This window comes from Rattus norvegicus, chromosome 2 (assembly GCF_021556685.1).
Source record: "Rattus norvegicus strain SHRSP/BbbUtx chromosome 2, alternate assembly SHRSP_T2T, whole genome shotgun sequence".
NCBI classification, from domain to species: domain Eukaryota; kingdom Metazoa; phylum Chordata; class Mammalia; order Rodentia; family Muridae; genus Rattus; species Rattus norvegicus.
This window is the reverse complement of record NC_141535.1, coordinates 53403173-53424560: the sequence shown is the minus strand read 5'-3', so window position 1 is coordinate 53424560 and position 21388 is coordinate 53403173. Positions and strand designations below refer to the sequence as shown.

The 21388-nt window shown below is 44.4% G+C and overlaps 1 protein-coding gene and 1 long non-coding RNA gene across 6 annotated transcripts in view; both read left to right on the top strand.

Moving 5' to 3' along the window:
* LOC134485850 (uncharacterized) overlaps positions 1-21388 on the top strand; it is a 704841-nt gene that overhangs the window by 648159 nt on the left and 35294 nt on the right. The window lies entirely within an intron of this gene.
* Nim1k (NIM1 serine/threonine protein kinase) overlaps positions 1-21388 on the top strand; it is a 44010-nt gene that overhangs the window by 17543 nt on the left and 5079 nt on the right. The window contains exons 2-3 of one of the 3 annotated variants that reach the window (XM_087622371.1): positions 51-337; positions 9765-10751. In XM_087622371.1, coding sequence (XP_087478497.1) covers positions 10460-10751 — 292 coding nt within the window. In that variant the 5' untranslated portion in view covers positions 51-337; positions 9765-10459. 3 annotated transcript variants of the gene reach the window in all.

The window sequence follows — 21388 nt, the reverse complement described above, 5'->3', positions numbered from 1 at the left end:
GTAAACTCTCTCCTCCCTAAGTTGCTTTTGGTTATGGTGTTTTATTACAGCAATTAAAACCCAACTAAGACACACTGTCGAAATTACTGTAGTTCTTGGGCTTCCGGAAGTCTAAATAAGGGAAACATGGTCGAAACCCTTAAGAAGTGTACGATCTGATTGGAGAGCCGGCCTGACGTTATGAGTCATAATTTTACAAGCAGTGAAGGGAACCATACTCCTGGCATCGGGTGTTAGAAGTACAAACGAGAACTCTGGTTTGTGATGAGTGGGAAAGCTCCCGAAAACGGTAAACCGGAAATCAGACCCACAGAGCCGACGGCAGATGCTGGCCGAGGTAAGCGACATCGTGCTCAGGGTGTTTGAGGGCGCAGAGAGGCCTTGCTGGGGTGCAAGTGAGTAGCGGAGTATTAGAGGAGGTGACCTCAGAGGGGACACGTGGGGAAGAGTCTTGGAGGACGCTTTAAGCTTTTACCATGAAGAAGATGGGAAGCTATGGAAACATTTTAAGAAGTGACCTGATTTGATGTCCTCTAGAAGGCTTCGTGGATACTTTGAAATTTCTGGAGGGTCATGAACATGCAAGGACAAAGAGAGACCTATGTTTCTGTACAATTTCCACATTTAGATTTATTTATTTATTTATTTATATGTTTATTTATTTTGTGTGTTATGTATGTGGGAGCTGTCAAGTTTGGTGACAAGTGACTTTAACCACTGCGTCATCTCACTGGTAGGTAAAAGAACCAACCGAAAGCTGGTGGCAGCTTGGGCTTGGTGGCGAGTAGCTGTTTTCTGAGTGTTCTCTGACAGAAGGCCAATAGGATCGGCTGACAGACCAGATACGAAATGTGAGGGAACAGAAAAGTTGATGTCAATGGCTCAGTAGAAGAATGTGCTGCTAGTCACCAAATGAGGAAAGCAAGGAGTGGAACAAGCCTGAAGAAACAAACAAACAAACAAACAACAAAAAACCTCAGAAGTTTCATTCTCCTACTGTAATCCAAATATAGATCTTACTCCTGACATCCAGGCAAGCTCTCCTAAGGAAGACCTAATGGATGATATGGATTAAGGTGGACGAGTCATCTGAGCTGTCAGTAGGGTACTCTCAGGGTGGAGTCAGAAGCACTGTGGGATGGGGCTGCCACCCAGTGACTGGGGCTGCTCTCAAGAACAACTTGGGAGGGGGCTTGAACCACTGGAATGACAGGAAAAATATAGAGGCAAAGACCAGATATTAGTACATGGGTCTCAAGTGTCATCACCTAGTAGCAGAGGGAAACGTGAGGATGGGCTAGAGCAGAGGAAATGAGCCATCGCTCAGGGTCAGGAAGACTTAAGGAGGGTACACTGAGACACTGAGGTCATGGGACGTCCACATCTGGCAGGAGACTTGCTGAGATGATGTAAAAAGACAAAGGAAGAGGTGAGAGAGGAGAAACTGTGCCAGGAAGTGGGCTCAGGGATAGTGTTCCTAGCACCTACCGCATATTAGCTAAAAGCCAGGTGCTAACTCTCCATAGCTTAGCCTCACCTTCTCTGCTAATACCTACCTCTAGAAAATTGTTCTAATTACACTTTTATTCATTGATTGGGTGTTGGAGCAAGTACTTGAATGCCGTGGTGCGGGTGTGGAGGTTAGAGGAAAATAATGGAAGTTAGTTCTCTCCTTCTACCAACTGGATCATAGGGATGAAACTTGGGTCATCGGGTTCGGGGACGAGTGCCTTTATTGGTGGAGTCACCTCTCCAGCCCATCGCTCCAGCTCCACGTGTAAGAAGTCAATCATTACCATTTATTTCTAGTGTGTGGTGTCTTTGGAGCACATTAGCTAATCACAGTTGGGCAGGAGGCCCTGGCCCCTGTCTTCATATCTAGACCCTCTTAGATCATCCTAGGACTGAAAGGTTACAGGCAATCCACTCGGTGACTAGACCCATGAACCAGAAAAGGAGGGAATCTCGAATCCCAGGATACACGTTAGGTAAGACTTCAAACCCTGGCTCAGTAGGATGGGGAACTTGAAGACGGGACAGAAGAACCCAGCCAACAAGGAATTCAGAAGGCAGGAATGCCATTAGGAGTATAAAAACTAACGCCGTGTACCAAGTCAGAGGGAATAGCTGTTTTGTTTGCTCGCTTGTCTTTTCTCTAGGCTGACCCCGGACTTTGCAAGGTCACAAAGCAAATGTTTTACTGTCCATACTCTTGAGTCTTCGCACTTTATTATGAAGTGAAGTCTATTATTATGAAGTACTGTCTCTCATGGCTTGGGAGCCTTCCCTGGAATGCCTCCTAACACCTAGATCAGAATGCTTTCAAGCCCACCTTCTGATTGGTTATGGCAGAACGGAGAACCAGGCTACTGCATGTCCAGCGTGGGTTCCTGGGTTCTCGGCTTTTACTAATGATTCGTGTGGGTGCCTCAAAAGTCCAGAAGGGGGCAATGTGACATTAGGACTTCGGGCCTTTTACGTTTCACCAATGATTTGGACTTCTATTTAACATTGCTAAATCCAGAATCCCAGAAGGTCTGAGATGTCATGGGTCCAGTCTTCTCGCTTGCCAGTAAAACCCCTGAGAGAGAAAGGGCCTGGTCTAGAACAGAAGCCAAGGTCTACCCTAATTCTGACCCTAAACCAACAGCACATGCCCCTCCCTCTTTGGTGGCTTGATTTGAAAGAACTGCCTTCAAAGTAGAGTTCCTCAGCTTGCATCACCCACTGACAGTGTTTAATGAAAGGACACATTTACAATTCTCTCTTTAAGAGCTACAGTATTTTTTCATAAGTGAGTTAAAACAGTAATTTTGTATTAAAGATACTGAAAAAAATGAGAAAACGCGAAGCTTTAAATCCCCTTTCCCTAAGTTCTATAAAACAAAAATGCATTGACCAAGTACAGGCAAAATTTAAAGCCAATGAAATTTACATTGTTAGAAAATTTACATTCTTTTTTTTTTTTTTTTTTTTTATTATATATAAGTACACTGTAGCTGTCTTCAGATACACCAGAAGAGGGCATCGGATCTCTTTACAGATGGTTGTGAGCCACCATGTGGTTGCTGGGAATTGAACTCATGACCTCTGAAAGAGCAGTCGGGTGCTCTTAACCGCTGAGCCATCTCTCCAGCCCCCGAAAAACATTTACATTCTTACGGGAAAAGTAAGATGGCCGGCCTGGCAAGATGGCTCAGTGGGTAAGGACACCTGCTGTGACCTGAATTCACCTCCCATGTAGGAGAGATCTGAATTCACAAAATTACCCTCTGCCCTCCACACATGTCCACACATACATAACCTATGATATATAAAATTGTAACAAATCATTTAAATAAATAAATTGATGATATGGTTTTATTGAAGTTAACTTTTTTACTCCCAAGTTATAATGGCATTCTTTTTGATCACTAGTCTTCCTTCCACAGAATTAGATAGAGTTAAGATTTGTGGATTTGATTGCACAAAGGTATAAATATTTGAATTATTCTGCAGTCCCAGATAATTGAATTTTGAGGTCTCTGCGGTTGGTTGCCTTGGCCCACTATCCTTTGTCTATTGTCTGTCTCTAAATAGAGCCAATTCCCTAATCCCGTCACCCGTGTTGCTCTCCCTGTCTACCAGAATATCTTCCATTATGTCCAAGTGAAGTTACAGAACATAAAAGACAGCAGTTTGGGCTTTCATGTGCAAACATTTTAATCCCCTAAAAATAAACTGTGAGTTGCAAATAAGTACGAGTGTCCCCACATTGCTTCCTAAATTAGCCCTTTCTGGGGACATGGAGAATGTTTGGTTTTCTGCTCAGGGCTACCTGCTTGTGGTTCAGTGCATGGCAGGTTCAGGTCACGACATGTCTCTGTGTCACCCCCTGCTTGTTTGAAGGCAAGTGCTGTCTTGTAAAGGTGCTCGAAGGGTTTATGTTTTGGGTTTCTGCATTTGGCATCCAGGAGCCTGAAATGCTTCTGTTGGATCACGGCCTTTTCTATTCTTGTTCGTTTGAAATGGGTGGTTGATAGGCGACCTAGACACTCAGCTCTCACCCTCAAGAAGCAAACTCAAAGGCAACTTTGTTAACTTCAGTTGCCCCCAGATTTCATTTGTTTAATGCATGGAAGGGGACTGAAGAGTGCTCACTTCACAGTGTTGTCAGGGTATCCATTCCTGAGGGATGTGTCAGAGACTGAGGTGAGGAGTGAAAGGTTGAGCTGGGGGTCAGAGACTGAGGTGAAGGGTCAGAGGCTGAGGTGAGGAGTGAGAGGCTGAGCTGGGGGGTCAGAGCCTGAGGTGAGAGGTCAGAGTCTGAGGTGAGGAGTCAAAGGCTGAGGTGAGGGATCTTCTTCTAACTCTCTGTCTCATGTTTTTTCATGACAGTGACTTTCATTAAACTTGGAGCTCTGTTTTGCTTAGACTGGCTGGCTGGCCAGCAGGCCTCTAGGGTCTCTCTTTCTCTGCATCTCCAGCGCTAGGGACATAGATACTCATGACTGCATCCAGCATAGAGGCTGGTAGTCCAAATTCATGTCCTCATGCTTGAATAAGAAGCATTTTACCACTGACTCATCTTCTCTGTCCCTATACAATATGATTTTTTAAATAGTTGCTAAATTTTGCTCCATCAAAGAGTAGAATAATTGTGGGTTTAAAATGCTAGACATTCTACATCAGACAACACCCTGTTGAATAGCCTCCACTTGCACACACACACTCAAACACACACACACACACACACACACACACACACACAGCAACTCTGGTCCAACCATTCAGTTTCATTTACTTATGTTTTAAAAATATTTAATCCATCGTTTAAAGATTTAGAGAGTTTATCAATAAACAACAACAACAAAACAAAAACAAAAACAAACAACCGAAAAAACCAAAACTTCTCAATTCCCGATTTCCTTAGGGGATTACAAGACTAGACAAACATATGCTTGCATTTCAGCATGGCTACCCAGCTGGGGCAGAGCAAGGACTGCCTTAGCATGCTGGGCACGGGCACCTAGAAGGGTCATCCATACAGAAGTCCTTCCTGCCCCATCCTCACAGACATTTCACTCTGTGATCTGGTGCACTCTACTGTGGCCCACAGTAGAACTCAACACTGAAGAGAGTTGGTGTAGGCCCAGCAGACTGAGCGGATTGGCTGTAGATTGTGAGTGTGGGTGGACCCCAGAAGACGGGAGAGGAGCAACAGAGCAAAGCATCCTGTGATAGCAAGTGGAGAAACGGTTACAGTGTTACAGAGTAGCGGGGCTGCACTCACACAGAAACAGTTTGCACTGATTTTGCATTTGCTACAGAACCTCTCTCACTGATGCCCTAGGGGAATCTCAGTGCATATGTTGGGAAATAGGAACTAAGGCCAAATGTATCGATGGTGCAAATGATTTCTAAATGCTAAAATAAACTCCCAAATGGACTGTATTTGTTAACGATCTCTGTGAGGGTGTAATGTGTCCGAGAAGGCTTACAACCCCAGTCTGATTATCACCCAATCTCCTGGCCTCATATAGAAAAATACATACATACATACATACATACATACATACATACATACATACATACATACATACATACATCACCCAGATTTTCCTCTAAGCAAGCCTGGCCCTGCCAACCAACAAAGGGTTTGTCTGAAAGCTTTGCCTAGAAGTTTTGAAATGGAGATGAAGAGAACAAAGGCAAGATGGCTTCCTTTGATATTATTTTCACAGCGTGTTGCAAGTCAAGAAAATAAATTACCAAGGAAGCTCTGTTTTCTTTCATCTTATTTAACGCCTCCCTGTGCAGCAGTAAGCTAATAATTAAGGGACTGCCTCCTCCTCGGATACTTTGATGTATGATGACCGACTCCATATATTTGGTTGAGTTTTAAAGCTCTTATTAGTGTCCATAAAAACTGGTCAAAATCAAGGAGGCAAAAAGCAAGAACAACAGCGGAAACCACCTGCATCTGAAAAATGGGAGACTTCATCAGAAATTAATCGTGCCTTAACTCCATTATTCCGTGTAATTTTCAACATGGTCTAGCTTGATGTCTCGGGATTCTAGTAAAAAGCAGTCAGGATATTGCTGTTGGTAGCAGTTCTTTAAACTCTAAGTAGGACTTCTATTGAAGGAGACCTAATGTGAGTAAGTCTCCAGGAGGAGAGGGGGCAAAACTTTGCAAAATGAATATGTATTCACCTGTGGGCAGATATAGCTACACAGATTTACCATTCACCCATGGACATATACACTCTCTCCTCATTCATAACTGTTTTAGAAATGTCCAGAATTTATTGGCAATTCAAGTGTGACCGGAGATGTATGTTTGTCACTGTCGAGAATGTAACAGTGTGGCTGGAAATTCTGATAATTGGATGAAATGATTATCCAGACTCTTCTCCTTTCTACGCTATTTTTCATCTCTTCTTGGTTAAAAAAAAATAAAATCTTCAAGTAAATAATTTAATTCCCAAGAGAGCATTTGTTTGCTGAGTAGTAGTAGTAGTAGTAGTAGTAGTAGTAGTAGTAGTAGTAGTTGTTGTTGTTGTTGTTGTTGGTGGTGGTGGTGGTGGTGATGGTGGTGGTGGTGGTATGCATGTGTATATGTGTTTGTTTGGTTTGGTTTTATGGATGTTTTTCTGCTTCTTTCTGGTTCTATTTCCTTCGAGTTCCTTTTGGCTGTTGCGGTAGTTTGGGTGGGTATGGTTTCTTCCATTTTGGAGCCCTTCCTTTGGTGAGCCTTGGATGGCCATTTGCTCTAGTAGGAAGAAACTACATCCTGATGAGAGTTCTGTCTCTGTCCCTATCTCTCTCTGTGTGTCTCTCCATCTCTCTGTCTCTGTGTGTCTCTATGTGTGTCTCTCTGTCTCTGTCTCTGTCTCTTTCTCTGTCTCTGTCTCTGTCTCTCTCTTGTGTGTGGGGGGGGGCACTGGCATCGAAGAATTTCGCAGTGGGCAGTCAGAGAGATTTTTGCATTGCACAATCTCTAAATGTAGACTTTGGGAGGCCCTTTTCTCCTGAGCTAGTCCAACCAAAGAAAATCCCCTGCCTGGAGGATTAGATGTTTGGTTCCCTCCCTTTCAGAAACTGCAAGTGCAGGGTGGTGAAGGAAACAGGATTGCATAAACAACTTTTACCTAATGTCCTCTCCTGCCTAGGGTTCTTTCTGAGCTGGTACAGGAGGGCAGAGGACATTCCTGCCTAGCTTTGGAGAAACAAAGGCTTGGTTCTTGCTCTCTTTCTCACTCAAGTAGTTTCCATGCTTTTGACTCTGCAACCTCCAACCTAACTACTGAGATATGCACTCCATGTTTTATGCTTTTGCTTATATTTATTTACATGATTTATTTTGAAATAGCAAAGGGTTCATTTCCCCCCTAATTGGATTATCAGCATTATCAACAAGTTTCAATTCATCTTCAATACAAATCTCATTCTTATCAATTTGTAAAAGCTTCTTTATCTACTTTAAATAGAAGAGTAACTGTTTCATTCAAGAGCACATCACAAGAAATCTAACTTGAGGGTATACAGCTTGAAAACCACTATCCAGCTTGACCGCTGTCAGCAATCGTATCTGACATGTGGGGTGCTGTCCCTAGGAGGAACCAAGAGTTAATTAGGGTAGTGATGTTAAAACATTATTGTAATTTTTAGGGGCAGAGTGGAACTCAAGATCCAGAGCTCAAATTGAGAGTTTTGGGGAACCAGGAAGGCAGAGAATGAGTAATGATGCTGCCAGCAATTGTGTAGGCGCCAAAGGAGCAGGGGCCCAAAGTCCTGCGGACTTGGGAAGAGTGAGCTCTTGGAATGAGAAATACAAGAAGATGCATTTGTAAGGAGTCCTTCAATACTTCCCGACTGGGTGATAAAATTGCAGCTAAGATCGTCATCTACCCTGGAAGGTGGAGTCAAGAGTCCTAGCAGCTGGTAGAGCATAGCCTAGGCTTTGGAAAGAATGTGCTGGAGTAAGTTTTCTGAGATAGTTAAAAGTAAATGTTGGGCTAGAATTATTAGTGTATAAATAAAAAGATAACTACCTTTGCCAAACCATACCAAAGTCTAATATTGGATAACTTGGTGCCTAGTTCATTTTTTTCTTCAACAAACTCATCAGATGAGTGCCAGGTGATGTGAAGAACCCTGTGGCGCAGACAGAACAGAGCACACCTTTTTTATTTATTTAGCTCTGGTAAAATAGGCCAAGGGCAGCCGGGTGAGGAGGTAGTCCCGGAGGGCACAGCCTGCTGCACGGTGAGTGACTCATGGCACCCCAGCTAGCTCTCCCTTGTGCATAGGTTAAGCTAAAGTTTCTGTCTGAATTATGGTTACCATTATTCCTGTCTCTCCTGAGCTCTGTTTTGCAAATCTGATGGCACCTAGTGTCACTTGACCTTCGCTTAGCCAGACATACAGAGTTAGGTTTCAGTAGCTGTGAACTCTCTTAACATTGGATGCAAATTGTGTGGCTGTGCTTTTTCCTGGTCATAGATTGTGTTATCGTCTCAAAGGAGCCTGTGAGCCCAGGACAATTACTGATTAATGTCTTAAAGTTCCCTAATCTAATAAAGGAACTTTTGCCTTAACATTTTTTTTTAAAACAACTGAATCACTGTCCCTTGGAGTTGTGTTAGCTACTGCTATGTGGCCCCTTTTAACCCTTTGTTCTTACACCTTCAGATCCTCATATCCAGAGACAGGAGGAATGCTGGGCACAAGCTTCCTAACCTTTCCTATAGCAACTGCATAGTAACCTATAACGACCACAAGGCAGTCCTACTCATAGCAAGAATATAATATTTTCAAACAGAAATCTGTTATTTCCAAGACAATCTATTAGGTTGAATTTGGGAGGTTTTTGTTTGTTTGTCTGTCTGTCTGCCAGATTTTCAGTTTGAAAAGATGCTCAAGTTCAAAAATCAAGTTCAACACACATTTAGCCAACGCTGTACACACAGAGCCCGCATTCCATGCTGTGGGAGGGGGAGTGGGGGCCACAATGTACTTTCTACCTTCATGGAGAAGTGACATTTCGGAAAATATACAAACGGCCACCAAGGGGATTCAGACAAAGTGCTGAGTGGTGTTTTGTTAACATCTTAAAGGACTCCATGAACCTAGGACACTTAACAGCATAGAGAGTGGGGGCAGTCTGCAGTGTCGGTCCACAGGGCTGCGTCCGCACCACTGCGCACCACCCCTGCGCATGCTGTAGCCCATGCGCCCTCCGTCTCTGTCTCTCAATAAAGGGCTAGGCTCGGAGGCTGACGGCCCAATCAGCAATGTAAGAAAAAATAAGCATAGTGGAGAAGTTCGCTTTGTCCTTTGAGAGACAGAAACAATGAAAGCAAATAGTGAAAGGAGAACCCCACTGGAGTATGAAGGCATTGAGGGAGATAAAACACATTCACAAAAATGTAAAGCAGTTCGAAAATTGATAACATTAGTCATGATCGCTGTTGCATCTTTTTTAAAAAAAAAATCTATCTTTGAACTAAGCTAACACAATACAAATGTTTTCCTAAACTTCAAGTAATACAATTGCCTAGCTTAAAGGATACAGGAAACTATAAAGGCGTTCCTAAGACGATTACTGTGGACATGGATACATGTTGACTTTTCTTTTTGTTCAACAATGTGTAATTTAGCATCGACTATTAATATGACATTTGTAGAGTGCTTTTATAAAAGTGTTCATAAAACGGCGTCACATTCTCCCGGGCACTACATTAGAATGGGCTAATAATTATTTTACTCTCTGTCCTTAGGATGAGCTGTCATCTGCCAAATTTTCAGGACAGCTCAGGGCTTAGAAGAGGGCTCATCTAAATAAAGGCCGGCTAAAGTGACATTGTGGAGACTTAATCCTTCTCTGGCTGCCTGTGTGACCAAAGGCTGATTTACAAGACTCTTCCTTTCTGGAGTTCAGATTCTTAAGTCCCCGGGGTCTTGCGACTTGACAGCAAGAGAAAAAAAAAAAAAAGCGAAAACGAAATGAAGGTCAGCGATGAGCCCCCACTGCAGCGACTCGGGGGCCGCCAACGGGCTTTTACACTCTGGAGCGCAAGACTGCCTGGTTACACAGGGAATTAACAGAGTGGAGCTTTTGTCCCCCTGTCGCAGCCATCTACCACAGAGCATCAGGTTCTATCTCGGGAGGAGTTGTGGTAACTGAATGCGCATCTGGGTTGTACAGCTAGAGCTCGGAAATCCGAAGTGAGGGAAAAGTGGGAAGGGCCTGAAGTGAGGCCCCGCTGGGCTGTGTGGACTCCATCGGGTCACTGGGTGTCCACAAGGGTTTTTTGCTCAGCTCTCCCCGCTCTCATGGACACTGTGACTCACATGGACACTGCTCTCCCGGGGCCCTCAACTCAAGCCTGCTTCACTGGCCACCCCTGCCTGTCCTGCAAACTGCCCTGACAGTGGCTGTGGGCTGAGATGGAGCCATGAGCCTGCATAGACGATGACTGCAGTGGTTGTGAATGGAGGCGGCCTGGTGAACACACATTGTGACAGGTGGGACCGTAGAGACAGTGCGGAAGGCAGCTGTCAGACCGAGGGCAGCAAGGACGGCGAGGAGGACCAGCCGCGCCAGCTGACACCTTTCGAGAAACTGACTCAGGACATGTGCCAAGATGAGAAGGTGGTGAGGGAGATCACGCTGGGGAAACGCATAGGCTTCTATCGAATTCGAGGGGAGATCGGAAGCGGAAACTTTTCCCAGGTCAAGCTGGGAATTCACTCCCTAACCAAAGGTAGGCTCGGACTTCCCAAAGATTACCTGGGAGGTATTGGGGCCTAATTAAGGGTGGGGATAGAAGGCTACTTAAGGCCTGTTTGTACTGGTGTGTCATAAACAACGCCCTGGAATGTTGTAGAAGACCTAGACTACTAGGTCTGTAAATGATCGGGTCCACGGTCCCCTCTAACCAACCAGACTACCTGTTCTCTTGGGAAACGGAGGGCTTGGTCTCAAGGCCTTAGTCTTCTTTGTAAATCTTCCCAATGACACTTTGAATCTTCACTTCACAATGGGCAGCTACTGGTTGCCCTGGGACTCTGGTTCATCAGGGCTCACAACTATGGCCTAAGGGAGGAACAGTGGGGAGAGCACAGGGTGCTTTTGCTAGCCTACCCTAATTGGGTCCTTTCCCAGAGTTAGCCCAACTTAGTTAAAGCTAGGAATTGACTTAAGGGAGAAAAACCCTGGCAAATCAGCACGCTGAAAGCACCATCTGAAACTCATGGGCATTTTCCTCTCCTGAGAGACCCTTCCTCATGTTGTCTCCTTGACCTACCCTGTTACCATGCCCCAAGGTCCTGCTTTTCTTCCATCAGAGATATCTTTTGCTTTCTGTTTAGTTCAGTCCCAATCCCGTGACCTTTTAATCTGTTTTACCTCTGCAGTAAAACCACAGTGGTACGGGACTTATCCAGTGTTTGTAAGATCCTCTGAGTTCAATCACCAGCGCAGACAAATAAAAGGCATCATAGGTGGGCACACCCCCAACACACATGTGCACTCAGAAGTCGCTGGAGCATCAAATCTTCCACCCCACTCTGAAGCCTCCTGGGTTCACTCTTCCGCATCACAGCTACCTTAGACATCTCTGGAAATTAAAGTACCTTCCCCAGTTTCCCAGTTTGCATTGGTAAAATACACCCGGCAACAGTGCTTGCTTCTTTGGGTGACAGAAGGAGTGTGAGTAAATGATCAAGCAGTGCTAGTCATTGATGAGATTGTTTTCAGGTACACCTATCTCTCTTGCCATTCTGCAACCAAAGATAAATTGAATTCCTTTTCAAACAGAACTTCTTTTCTCCTATAACCTGATCAGTTCACCTGCACCCCTGTGGGCTGTGATCTCCAACTCTGCTGATCCATGTGGTGCTCTTTTCTGGACTGCTTTGGGATGCTAATTTCGCCATTTTCTTCTTTTGAGTCAGGGTCTTCTTGAGTTGCCAACTAAACCCATTCTGTAGCCCGTACATACCATGAACTCTTTATCCTCTGACCCCAGCCTCCTCAGCAGATTCGATTACAGGCCTGTGCCACCAGGTCTAATAGTTAGCATTTCATGTATATATAGGCTCATATGTCCAGAGTGGTTTGTAAGGATGCACATGTGGTGCTGAGAACCAAGCCCAGGGCCAAGTACATTGTAACTGAACAGTCTATCACTGAGCTGTACCCTAGCCCTGGAGCTCGTTCAAATGTAATAGTTTTCTCTGTGAACAGCATGACTTTTTCTTTTCTTTTAAAGATTTATTTATTTCATGTATGTGGGTACACTGTTTCTGTCTTCAGACACACCAGAAGAGGGCATCAGATCTCATTACAGATGGTTGTGAGCCACCATGTGGTTGCTGGGAATTGAACTCAGGATCTCTGGAAGAGCAGTCAGTGCTCTTGGCTGCTGAGCCGTCTCTCCAGCCCACCATGACTTTTTCTTATTTTAGTTATTTTTCAGAAATATTAATTTTAGACACATTCCTTTAACCCCAGCAATGGGGAGGCAAAGGCAGGCAGATTCTTTGCATTTGAGACAAGCCTAATCTATACAGAGTCCAGGTCAGTAAGGACTACACAGAGAAACCCTGTCTCAAAAAAAAAATAAAAAAAGAAAGAAAGAAAAAAAATATTTTTATTTTATTTTATATGTGTCGGTATTTGCTTACATATATGTCAGTGTACTGTATGTATGCCTATATATGCCTTATCTTCACAGAGGCCAAAAAAGGGTATTGGATCCCTTGGAACTGGAGTTACAGATGGTTGATAGCGGCCATGTAGGTGCTGGGAAACAAACCTGGGACCTCTGGAAGAGCAGCCAGTGAGCTGAGACATCTCTCTGGCCCTTTCCTTTCCCTTTAAAAATACATTTTAACTTTGTTACACAATAAATTTACATATTTTAGGATACAGAATAACACACACACATATTCATAGGGGGCAGGTGCTTGCGATTTCCTTGGGTTAGGATATTCAACACTGTCTGTACATGTATTCCTAGGTGTTTGTTCTGTTTTCAGAAGACACACAATGGAAAGTTTCAATACACAGTGTCAAACATCAGGGGCAAATTTTAAAGCTCTATTCATAAATCTATATCTAGGCTTAGTTTTGGTGCTTTTTAGTCCAACTCAGAGATGTACCTGACTCTGCCTCCAAAGCGCTGGGGTTAAAGGTGGGCTCCACTGCCCTGCTCTAGACTACATCTAGACTAGTACTCCAGATCTAACCCGGATGGCTGTGGCTTTCCCGTGGTCTAGAGCAGAATGAAAGGAAAGATGAGGGCCCAGAAGTTGAGGCAGACATAAAGGTTAGGGAGACTAGAGGAGACCTTGGATAAAGCCACACCAAGAGAGAAAGTCACAGGCCACACCCATGCACCAGAAGCCTGCAAGCCCAAGTCTGAGCAAGTTCCCTGATGTGGCTCTGGTGGTTTCACCTGATGAATGTAGCTCAGGTGTTAGAACCCGGAGAGGAGATGGGGGGTGGGGCTGAGTACATTGTAGACAGAGCTTTGCCTTGAGAATCAGAAAGATTTGCTTCACAAACCAAAGCAGGCATCTGACTTCGTGCAAACGACTTTGTCTGCAGTTGTATTGTTAACCATTTACACACCATGCTTCTTAAATTTGTTAGACAACACGTGTGAAGTTTAGGGTCTATAGTAGCTACTCAGAAAACAAAACCCCACACGTTTGTTCTGTATTTAAACCAACTTAGACTTAAAACTTTAAAAAGAAATTAATGTTATAGTAACTGGGGGGAAACATCAGTTGCTTGGAAGGTAATGGTAAAAATTTGGATGTAATAATATATTGGTAAAATAAACGCAGATTTTTAAAGTTTTAAGAAGAAATTACGAGCTAACCAAAAGTAATTGAGAAAAACAACCAATACAAAACTTTCTTTTTGCATTGATCAGGAGAATTGACTAGAATGACATTTTTATTCTGTAATAACGTTATATGCGGTCAAAAGGCTAGTTCAGGCCGCCTGTGAGTGGCATTTAGTTTGTGCCTTGTGAATCCTCAGGGCTTCACATTAGGAAACCATGGTGTTATTCAGTCTCTTCTGCCTTATCGATGAGGAAACAGAGGTGCAGACCCTGCTGCTCCCACATTACAACAAATCTGGGTGTGCAGCTGGGTTTCCGTCTTCCTTCACAAGGCCTCCTTGGAATTCTGGGATAGTGTTGAAGCGGCTTGTCTCTCCTACCATGCCTCTGATCAGCTAGCCAAAGTTAGCTGCTACCAACGCTGGTTCTAGACTCCGGACACTCTCCTCACCTTCCTGGTACTCCCAAGCAGTGATTCTGTCAAAGAAACAGGAAGCAACCAGAGCAATAGGAGTATGGAACTGTGTTAGTCAGCTTTGCGGTACTGTGACAGAATGCCTGAGACGATAAAGTTTTGAGGGGGAAAGGTTTATTTCATTTACACTTTAAGAAGTTTTAGTTCATGCTTATTTGACCCCATTGCCTTTGGTCCTGTGGTAAGGCAATACAGCTCAGCAGAAGCTGTGCTGGAAGAAGCTGCTTGAGACATGCAGAGAGACCAGGGTCCCACTGTCCCCTTCAAGGGGACACTCTCAATGCTTAACATTATTCCTGTAAGCCCCACCTCTTAAGTTTCTGCCACCTCCCAGAAGCATCATGAACCAAGACCAAGTCTCTAGCATGTGGACCTTGGGGAGTATGTCATAGTCAAACTGTACCAGTAACCAAATCTCACAAAAGCAGCATGGAGTCTTCTTATAGATGACTTCCTATCTGTCCTTCTCCCCTCAGACAATGTCCAGGAGAAAAGAGTCATCATGACTCACATGGGAAAAGGCAGGGCAGTCCTGAGGGACACACAGACTTTAGAGTTAGTCAGATTTTCGTGGAATTGTGATTCTTTGCTTTCCTATGTGTGTGGCTATGAACAAGCCCTGTCTCCATTCTGTGTGTTTTCCCATGTGTAAGGTGAGACAAGCATTTGCTTGCATTAGTTGTATAGGATTGTTGTGTGCAGAAGATTTAAAAGTATATAATATTATCATAGTCTGCTTTCTATTGTTATGATAAAACGTTCTGACCAAAAGCAACTTGGGAGGAAAGTTTGGTTTGGTTTACACATCCCAGTCAAAGCCCATCGCTGATGGAAGCCAGGGTTGGAATTTAAGGCAGGAACCTGAAGCAGAGGCCACAGAAGGGTGTTGTTTTCTTGCTTCTCCCCGTGGCTTGCTCAGTCTGTTTTCTTTTTTTCTTTTTTTCTTTTTTTTTTTCTGGTTCTTTTTTTCAGAGCTGGGGACCGAACCCAGGGCCTTGCGCTTCCTAGGCAAGCATTCTACCACTGAGCTAAATCCCCAGCCCCCTCAGTCTGTTTTCTTATACAACCCAGGATCATCTCCCTAACAGTGGCCCCACTCAGTATGTGAATGGTGGCCTGGGCCTCCTACATCAATCATTAATTAAAAAAATGCTTGCCCATAGGCCCATCTGATGGGGGCATTTTCCCAGCTGATCTCAACTGGTGTTCTGTCTTCCCAGATGACCCTAGGCTGGATAAAGTTGACAAAAAACTAACCAGAACAAAATATGCTACATACCATACGCCTGACAGAGCACATGGGAAGTTTTCATTAAATGATAGCATTAGACTTCTTTCCAAACAGTGTAGATTCTTTAGGCCTGAGTCAGTTATGGGGCAGTTCCAGGAACATAGATCTGTTCAAACTCGCTCGGATGGACAGAGGTGTGAGAACCCTCAGCACAGTCTCAGTCTTGTTGCTCGTGGGATTGGAAATCATCCTGGGATTTCATGGCTTCCCACGACTTTATCTTTGTTATCATGGTATTTGTCATCATGATCAATATCACTCTACTTCTTTGAACAGAACGACATTTAGTGTTTATTTCCCATGATGCATCTTGGCCGGGAATTACGGTTGCTAGCTCAAGTTCCATAACCTCCCCGATATTGCCAGTCCCCATTCCACTAGTGCCAATCTCTTTCCGTTCCAATTCTGAAAAGAAAATATGTTTGCTCACTGGCCAGCTGTGATGGCTGCCTTGGAGTGAAGGCTGTCACAGACCTTAGGGCCATGTTGCCCATTCCTCCTTCAGCAGAACTAGAGGTCAAAGTATCTCTAAGGAGAATGAAGAAGGTACCACGCTGGCAAATTTATCTATCACATATAGAATGACCAGCTAAGCTGTAAACCCAGGAGGCAAGAGTAAGGCAATGGTGTAGACATTTGGTAGACAGGCTGTTAGTTGAGGAAAAAAATGACGATCAGTGTTTATATGAATTGCATGGCTTCCTGATATTATAAAGTTAACTTCATGCCCATCTGTCTGGGTTTCAGAGAACAATTCCTGCTATGTAGTTGGTGCTTCGTGAAGCTTACATGCCCTTCTTGTGCCTAATCACCATAGCCTAACCCTGTTATCAAAGGTGCACCTGAGGTTATGGGCTGGCATATGCAAAAGAGACCAGGGAAACGAATAGTAGTTTGCACAGATGTGACCCCTGTGCAAAGCCAGCATCACCAGAATTGTCATGAGGTTTTCTAGGAGACATGCACCATCTGGGTAACAGGAAACAGAGTATTTCAATGCCCTGGAAGATCCCAGGGCAGTAGATAAGGATAAAATAATAACAATAACAATAACAATAACAATAACAATAACAACGACAAAGACACCAGTTGCTCTGGGTCTCCAGGAAGAAGATGTCCTCTCTTCTGGAGGTTTATTTTCATAGCTGACTGTGCAGCTTCTCTTGGGATCTGGAGGGAGATAAGGTAGGCTGAGCGTCATTATGAGCCCCCTTTTAGGCTGATTAGAAATTTCTCAAATGATGCCCCGAGCTTCTGAATGTTTTATGTCCCATCTGTTGTCGGCAATAAAAATAAAAGAAACTGTGGGTGCCTGAGCCTTTCGTGGTCGCTGCCCTTCGTGACCTCCTCCTTCTTCTTTCCCTTGGCTTTGCTTCTTCTCCTTCGGTTTGTTTACTCGCTGACATACTCGTTTATATTTTATTTATTCATGTGATCATTTACTGGTGTGTGTCAGACATGTGTGTGCACGTCTGTGAGTGGCTGTGCTCACCTGTACGTGTGTGCTGGGGCTGGAGGTTGACACTGGAGTCTCTTCCTTTCTCTCTCTTCACCTTTAAGAACATTTAAAAGTGGGATTGGGGATTTAGCTCAGTGGTAGAGCACTTGCTTGCCTAGCAAGCACAAGGCCCTGGGTTCGGTCCCCAGCTCCAGAAAAAAAAAAAAAAAGAACATTTAAAAGTGTATTCTTTGGTAATTTTTTACATGAATACAATGTATTTGTTGTATTCATAAATATACTCTGACTCATCCTCCCGATCCTCTCAAAATCCCATCTCTTTTCTAATTCCACCTTCGCCTCTTTCTTTTACAAAGCATGAATCCAATTATTGCTGATCATAAGTGCCCATGCCAATGTTGTTTGCATTGTTCATTCTGTCAATACACTTGGAGCAAACTGTTTTGGCGAGACTGGCTTCCCAGTAGGCCCAGGGGGATCCACCTGTCTCCCTTCTCTGTAGCATGAGGGCTATAACTTTCACTTGGTTGTTGGGGATACAAACTTGGGTCCTCAAGTGTCCACAACAAGTGCTTAATCCTCTGACCCATCTCCCCAATTACCATTAAAAACAAACAAAATAAATGTCTCCAGAATGCATGCTTTGTTCTGGAATCTACTGAAATGGTGCATCTCTTGTCCTATGGGTACTAATAGCTGTCTAGAGACTACTAACTATTTCAGACTGAATGAAAACAGTTGATCCACGTTGTCCCAGAGCCAGGATATGACAGTGGGTGCACTGGGCCCCAGGCAGAATCTAGAAAGGCCTGCAGTGGGTCCTGAGATTTGTTTCATGGGACACAGTAGTAAAACTCCAAGAAGACTTGTTAAGTGTCCTACAGGTGAGACACCATGAGGGCAGTGTAGGAGGTTCATTAGGGCCTGGCCCCGTGAAGGCAGTGTAGAGGTGGTTCAGTAGAGCTGGGCAGAGGCACCTGCAAGTGGCAGTGAAGAACATGGACGAGGATGATGTAAGCATTGGCTTTCCCACAAAGACTCTTGCTGGGTTGAGTTTTGTCATTTAGGATTCAGAAAATCACAGAAGACTGTGAAGGAGTAATTGATGTGACGTAACTTCAGTGAGCAGGGTGAACTCAAGTCAGTCGAATGATCCAGATGAATGAACAATGATGCCCACTGAGACTAAAGGAGTGGTAAGGAGGATGGAGAGGAAGGGTGCAGCTGAAAAATGGTTTAAAATATTGAAAACCAGGCTGGTGTGGTGGTCCAGTGGGTAAAGTGTTTACATTGCGAGTCTGAGGACCAGATCAGATAGTCAGGACTCACATACAAGCCAGGCTTGTGGCTCAATCTTAATGTCAAGAAGCAAAGACAGGAATCCACAGAGCAAGGTGGCTAGTTAGACTAGCTGAATTTGGGAGCTCAGTTTAGCAAGAGATCCTGCCTCAACAAAATAGAGACAGATTGAGTAAGACACTTGGACTCAACCCAATCTGACCTCTAAATTCTACCTCCCACCACCACACACACAGGGCATCCATGCCCAGACATGAGAGTGCACATACATACATGGAAAATACCATGCATGCATAAAAATTTAAAGTAGAAATTCAAACAAGAATATTTAAAATCTCTGGGCCTTTGGATGGGCAAGATCAGCAAAGGAAAGGGAGAGGGATAGAGTTGACTGTTTTCGGAAGTAATGACTTAACAGAAAACAATACGTTGCATGAGAAGGAACAGATCTGCTAGTAAAGATTTGAAACACTGACATGAAGATTCAAGGAGGTGTGGTTGAGAAGGAAAGATCTGAGGTTTAGCAAATATCGAAAATTCAGGGGAAACCCTAGGGTTTTTGTCTCAGTCACTTTTCAATTGCTGTGGCACCACTCCATAACTAAGGCCACTTATAGAAGAGTTTATTGGCGCTTACAGTTTCAGGGAATGAGTCCATGACCATCATGTCTGGGAGCATGGCTGCAAGCAGGCAGGCAGGCATGGTACGAGAGCATTAGCTAAGAGCTCACATCCTTATTCATAAACAAGGCAAGAAAGAGCTAACTGGGCATAGCCTAGGCTTTTGAAACCTTACAGCTCACCCCGTTGACATACGTCCTCCAATGAAGACACACCTCCTAATCTTTCCCAAATAGTTGTACCAACTGGAGACCAAGCATTCAGATACAAGCCTATGGGAGCCATTCTCATTCAAACCATCACGGGGTTTTAGTTCAGAGTCCTTGGCATCAGATACTATATCATGCCGTAACTTTTAGTCCCTCCCCTTTATTGTAAGTATTAAACATCAGACAAATATTTGGTGAATTGGGTCAGTATACCAACTTCTCATGATAGCATAGCAATGCTGAAGAAGAGCTGCAGATAGAAGATCCTCTGTGCTGCTATCCCCAGGAGGATGGAGCTAGGCACTAACAGTGAAGCCTGTGTAAAGAAAGCTCATTGGCTTTTAGAGTAATACTGCCTCAAGAGGGGGAAGAGATGATGTAGAAGGAAGACATTTTGGAGGTATTCGTTATGAATACTTAATAATTTGAAGCCTTCCCACAGATGTGCTGATTTCTGGCTTCTCCTGAAAAGTAAAATCCAACAGCATCAGATCTGTGGTGCAACCAGGAATGGCCATTTGGAGTTGAGTAGCTGTGGCCATCCTTCTGTTTCTGGGACACCTGAGGACCCTGTAGTCCTGCTGCCTCAACAACCCACCCTTTCTCCTTACCACCATCTGTCTAGAGACATCTAGAGACACCCCAGCTTGTAAATCTGGGTCGAAAGAATGTGTTACCCACTAGGAGGGACCCATGTCCAAGGTTTTGCTTTGTTGCTTTGCTTTGGTTTGGTTGTTCAAGACAAGCTTTCTTTGTGTAGCCCTGGCTGTCCTGGAGCTTGCTCTGTAGCCCAGGTGGGCCTCAAATTTACAGCAATCTGCCTGCCTCTGCCTCCCACCTGAGTACTGGGATTAAAGGTAGGTGACACCACTGTCCAGCCCACGTCAGAGTTGGTATCAGACATGGAGAAAGAGCAATTTGTTCTCCCAAACCTCCCAGCACCGAGGATCCAGCGCTCCTCTGCACTTCTCACACTCAAGTCAGAAAACCCTTTCTACAACTGGCGTCAAGGTCACGACACACTTCATAAAGCCGTGGGTTTCCCAAGGCTGTCTTCACTAATACAGGCTCCAAGACTGTAGATTACCTCACCCTACTAGTCCTCCTGGATAATTTTGATCACTATCTATCACTCTCCATCTCATTATGGAGGGGTCCCCTCAGCCTCTTTAGCACACATGATGCATCTCGTGCAGTCCGACACATGCACCACCCCCTGGGCTTCTCCCACGCCCCCTCGTCTCCCACTCAGAGGGGACATGCCAGTTTTGATTCTGACCCCCTCCTAATATTAACCATATTATTAATTATTAGGCATAATATTAACCATAAGGGCTATTTGCTAAGTCCTTCTCCTCACTGGGTTGTAAGAACAGTGCTTGTCTTCTCCATGCTTAATGCACAGAATGTACTCCCTAAACATGTGTTTGAAGAGAGATAGGGGATGGGGATCTGGCTCAGCTGATAGAACATTTGCCTCTTCCGGGTGAACACCTGAGCTTGGATTCCCAGAACCCACATCACCAGCGGTCAGTGAGCCTTTGTAAATACGGTGGTGGGAGGTGAAAGGCAGAGACCTGGAGATCCTCGGAAGGAAGATCAAGCTAGCCTAGCCTGTGTGACAAAGGTACAAGACAACACGAGAAGGTTAAAGGAGTCTAAGAAATGATACCCTAGGTTGTCCTGTGACTTGAATGCACACCATCTGCGAATACACATCAGTGAAGACTGAGTTTCTTAGGGAACGGACGATCTACCAGCGAGAAACAATTTGGAATAACAGGGCTTTAATTTTTTAATTAATTCTGGGACTCTTTATGTCACAGACATCTGCCTGGTTCAGCCTTACAATTGATGGGATTAAAGTGTGTGCCATCATACCCAGCCTTAATAATGAGTTCATTCTACCTTTGTGTTGTGAAGCAAAGCACAGATCCTATGTGCTTTAATGTGACAGGACCCAGTTAAGGCACCCAAGAGCAGTGTCTAAAGAGGCTCTCATTCCCACAGCACTCGCCCTGCCCTATGCTCGTCCCGTGTCATCGCATGTTAAACCACGTGGGATCTGTGCTTTGCCTGGAGAACATGGGGTGGGAGGTCCTATCGAAGGGAAACTGAGGGTCCCACCAGCACACATTGTTGGACACTCGAGAGTTCACGGAGGTAAAAGGCCTGCAGAGATTGGTACTG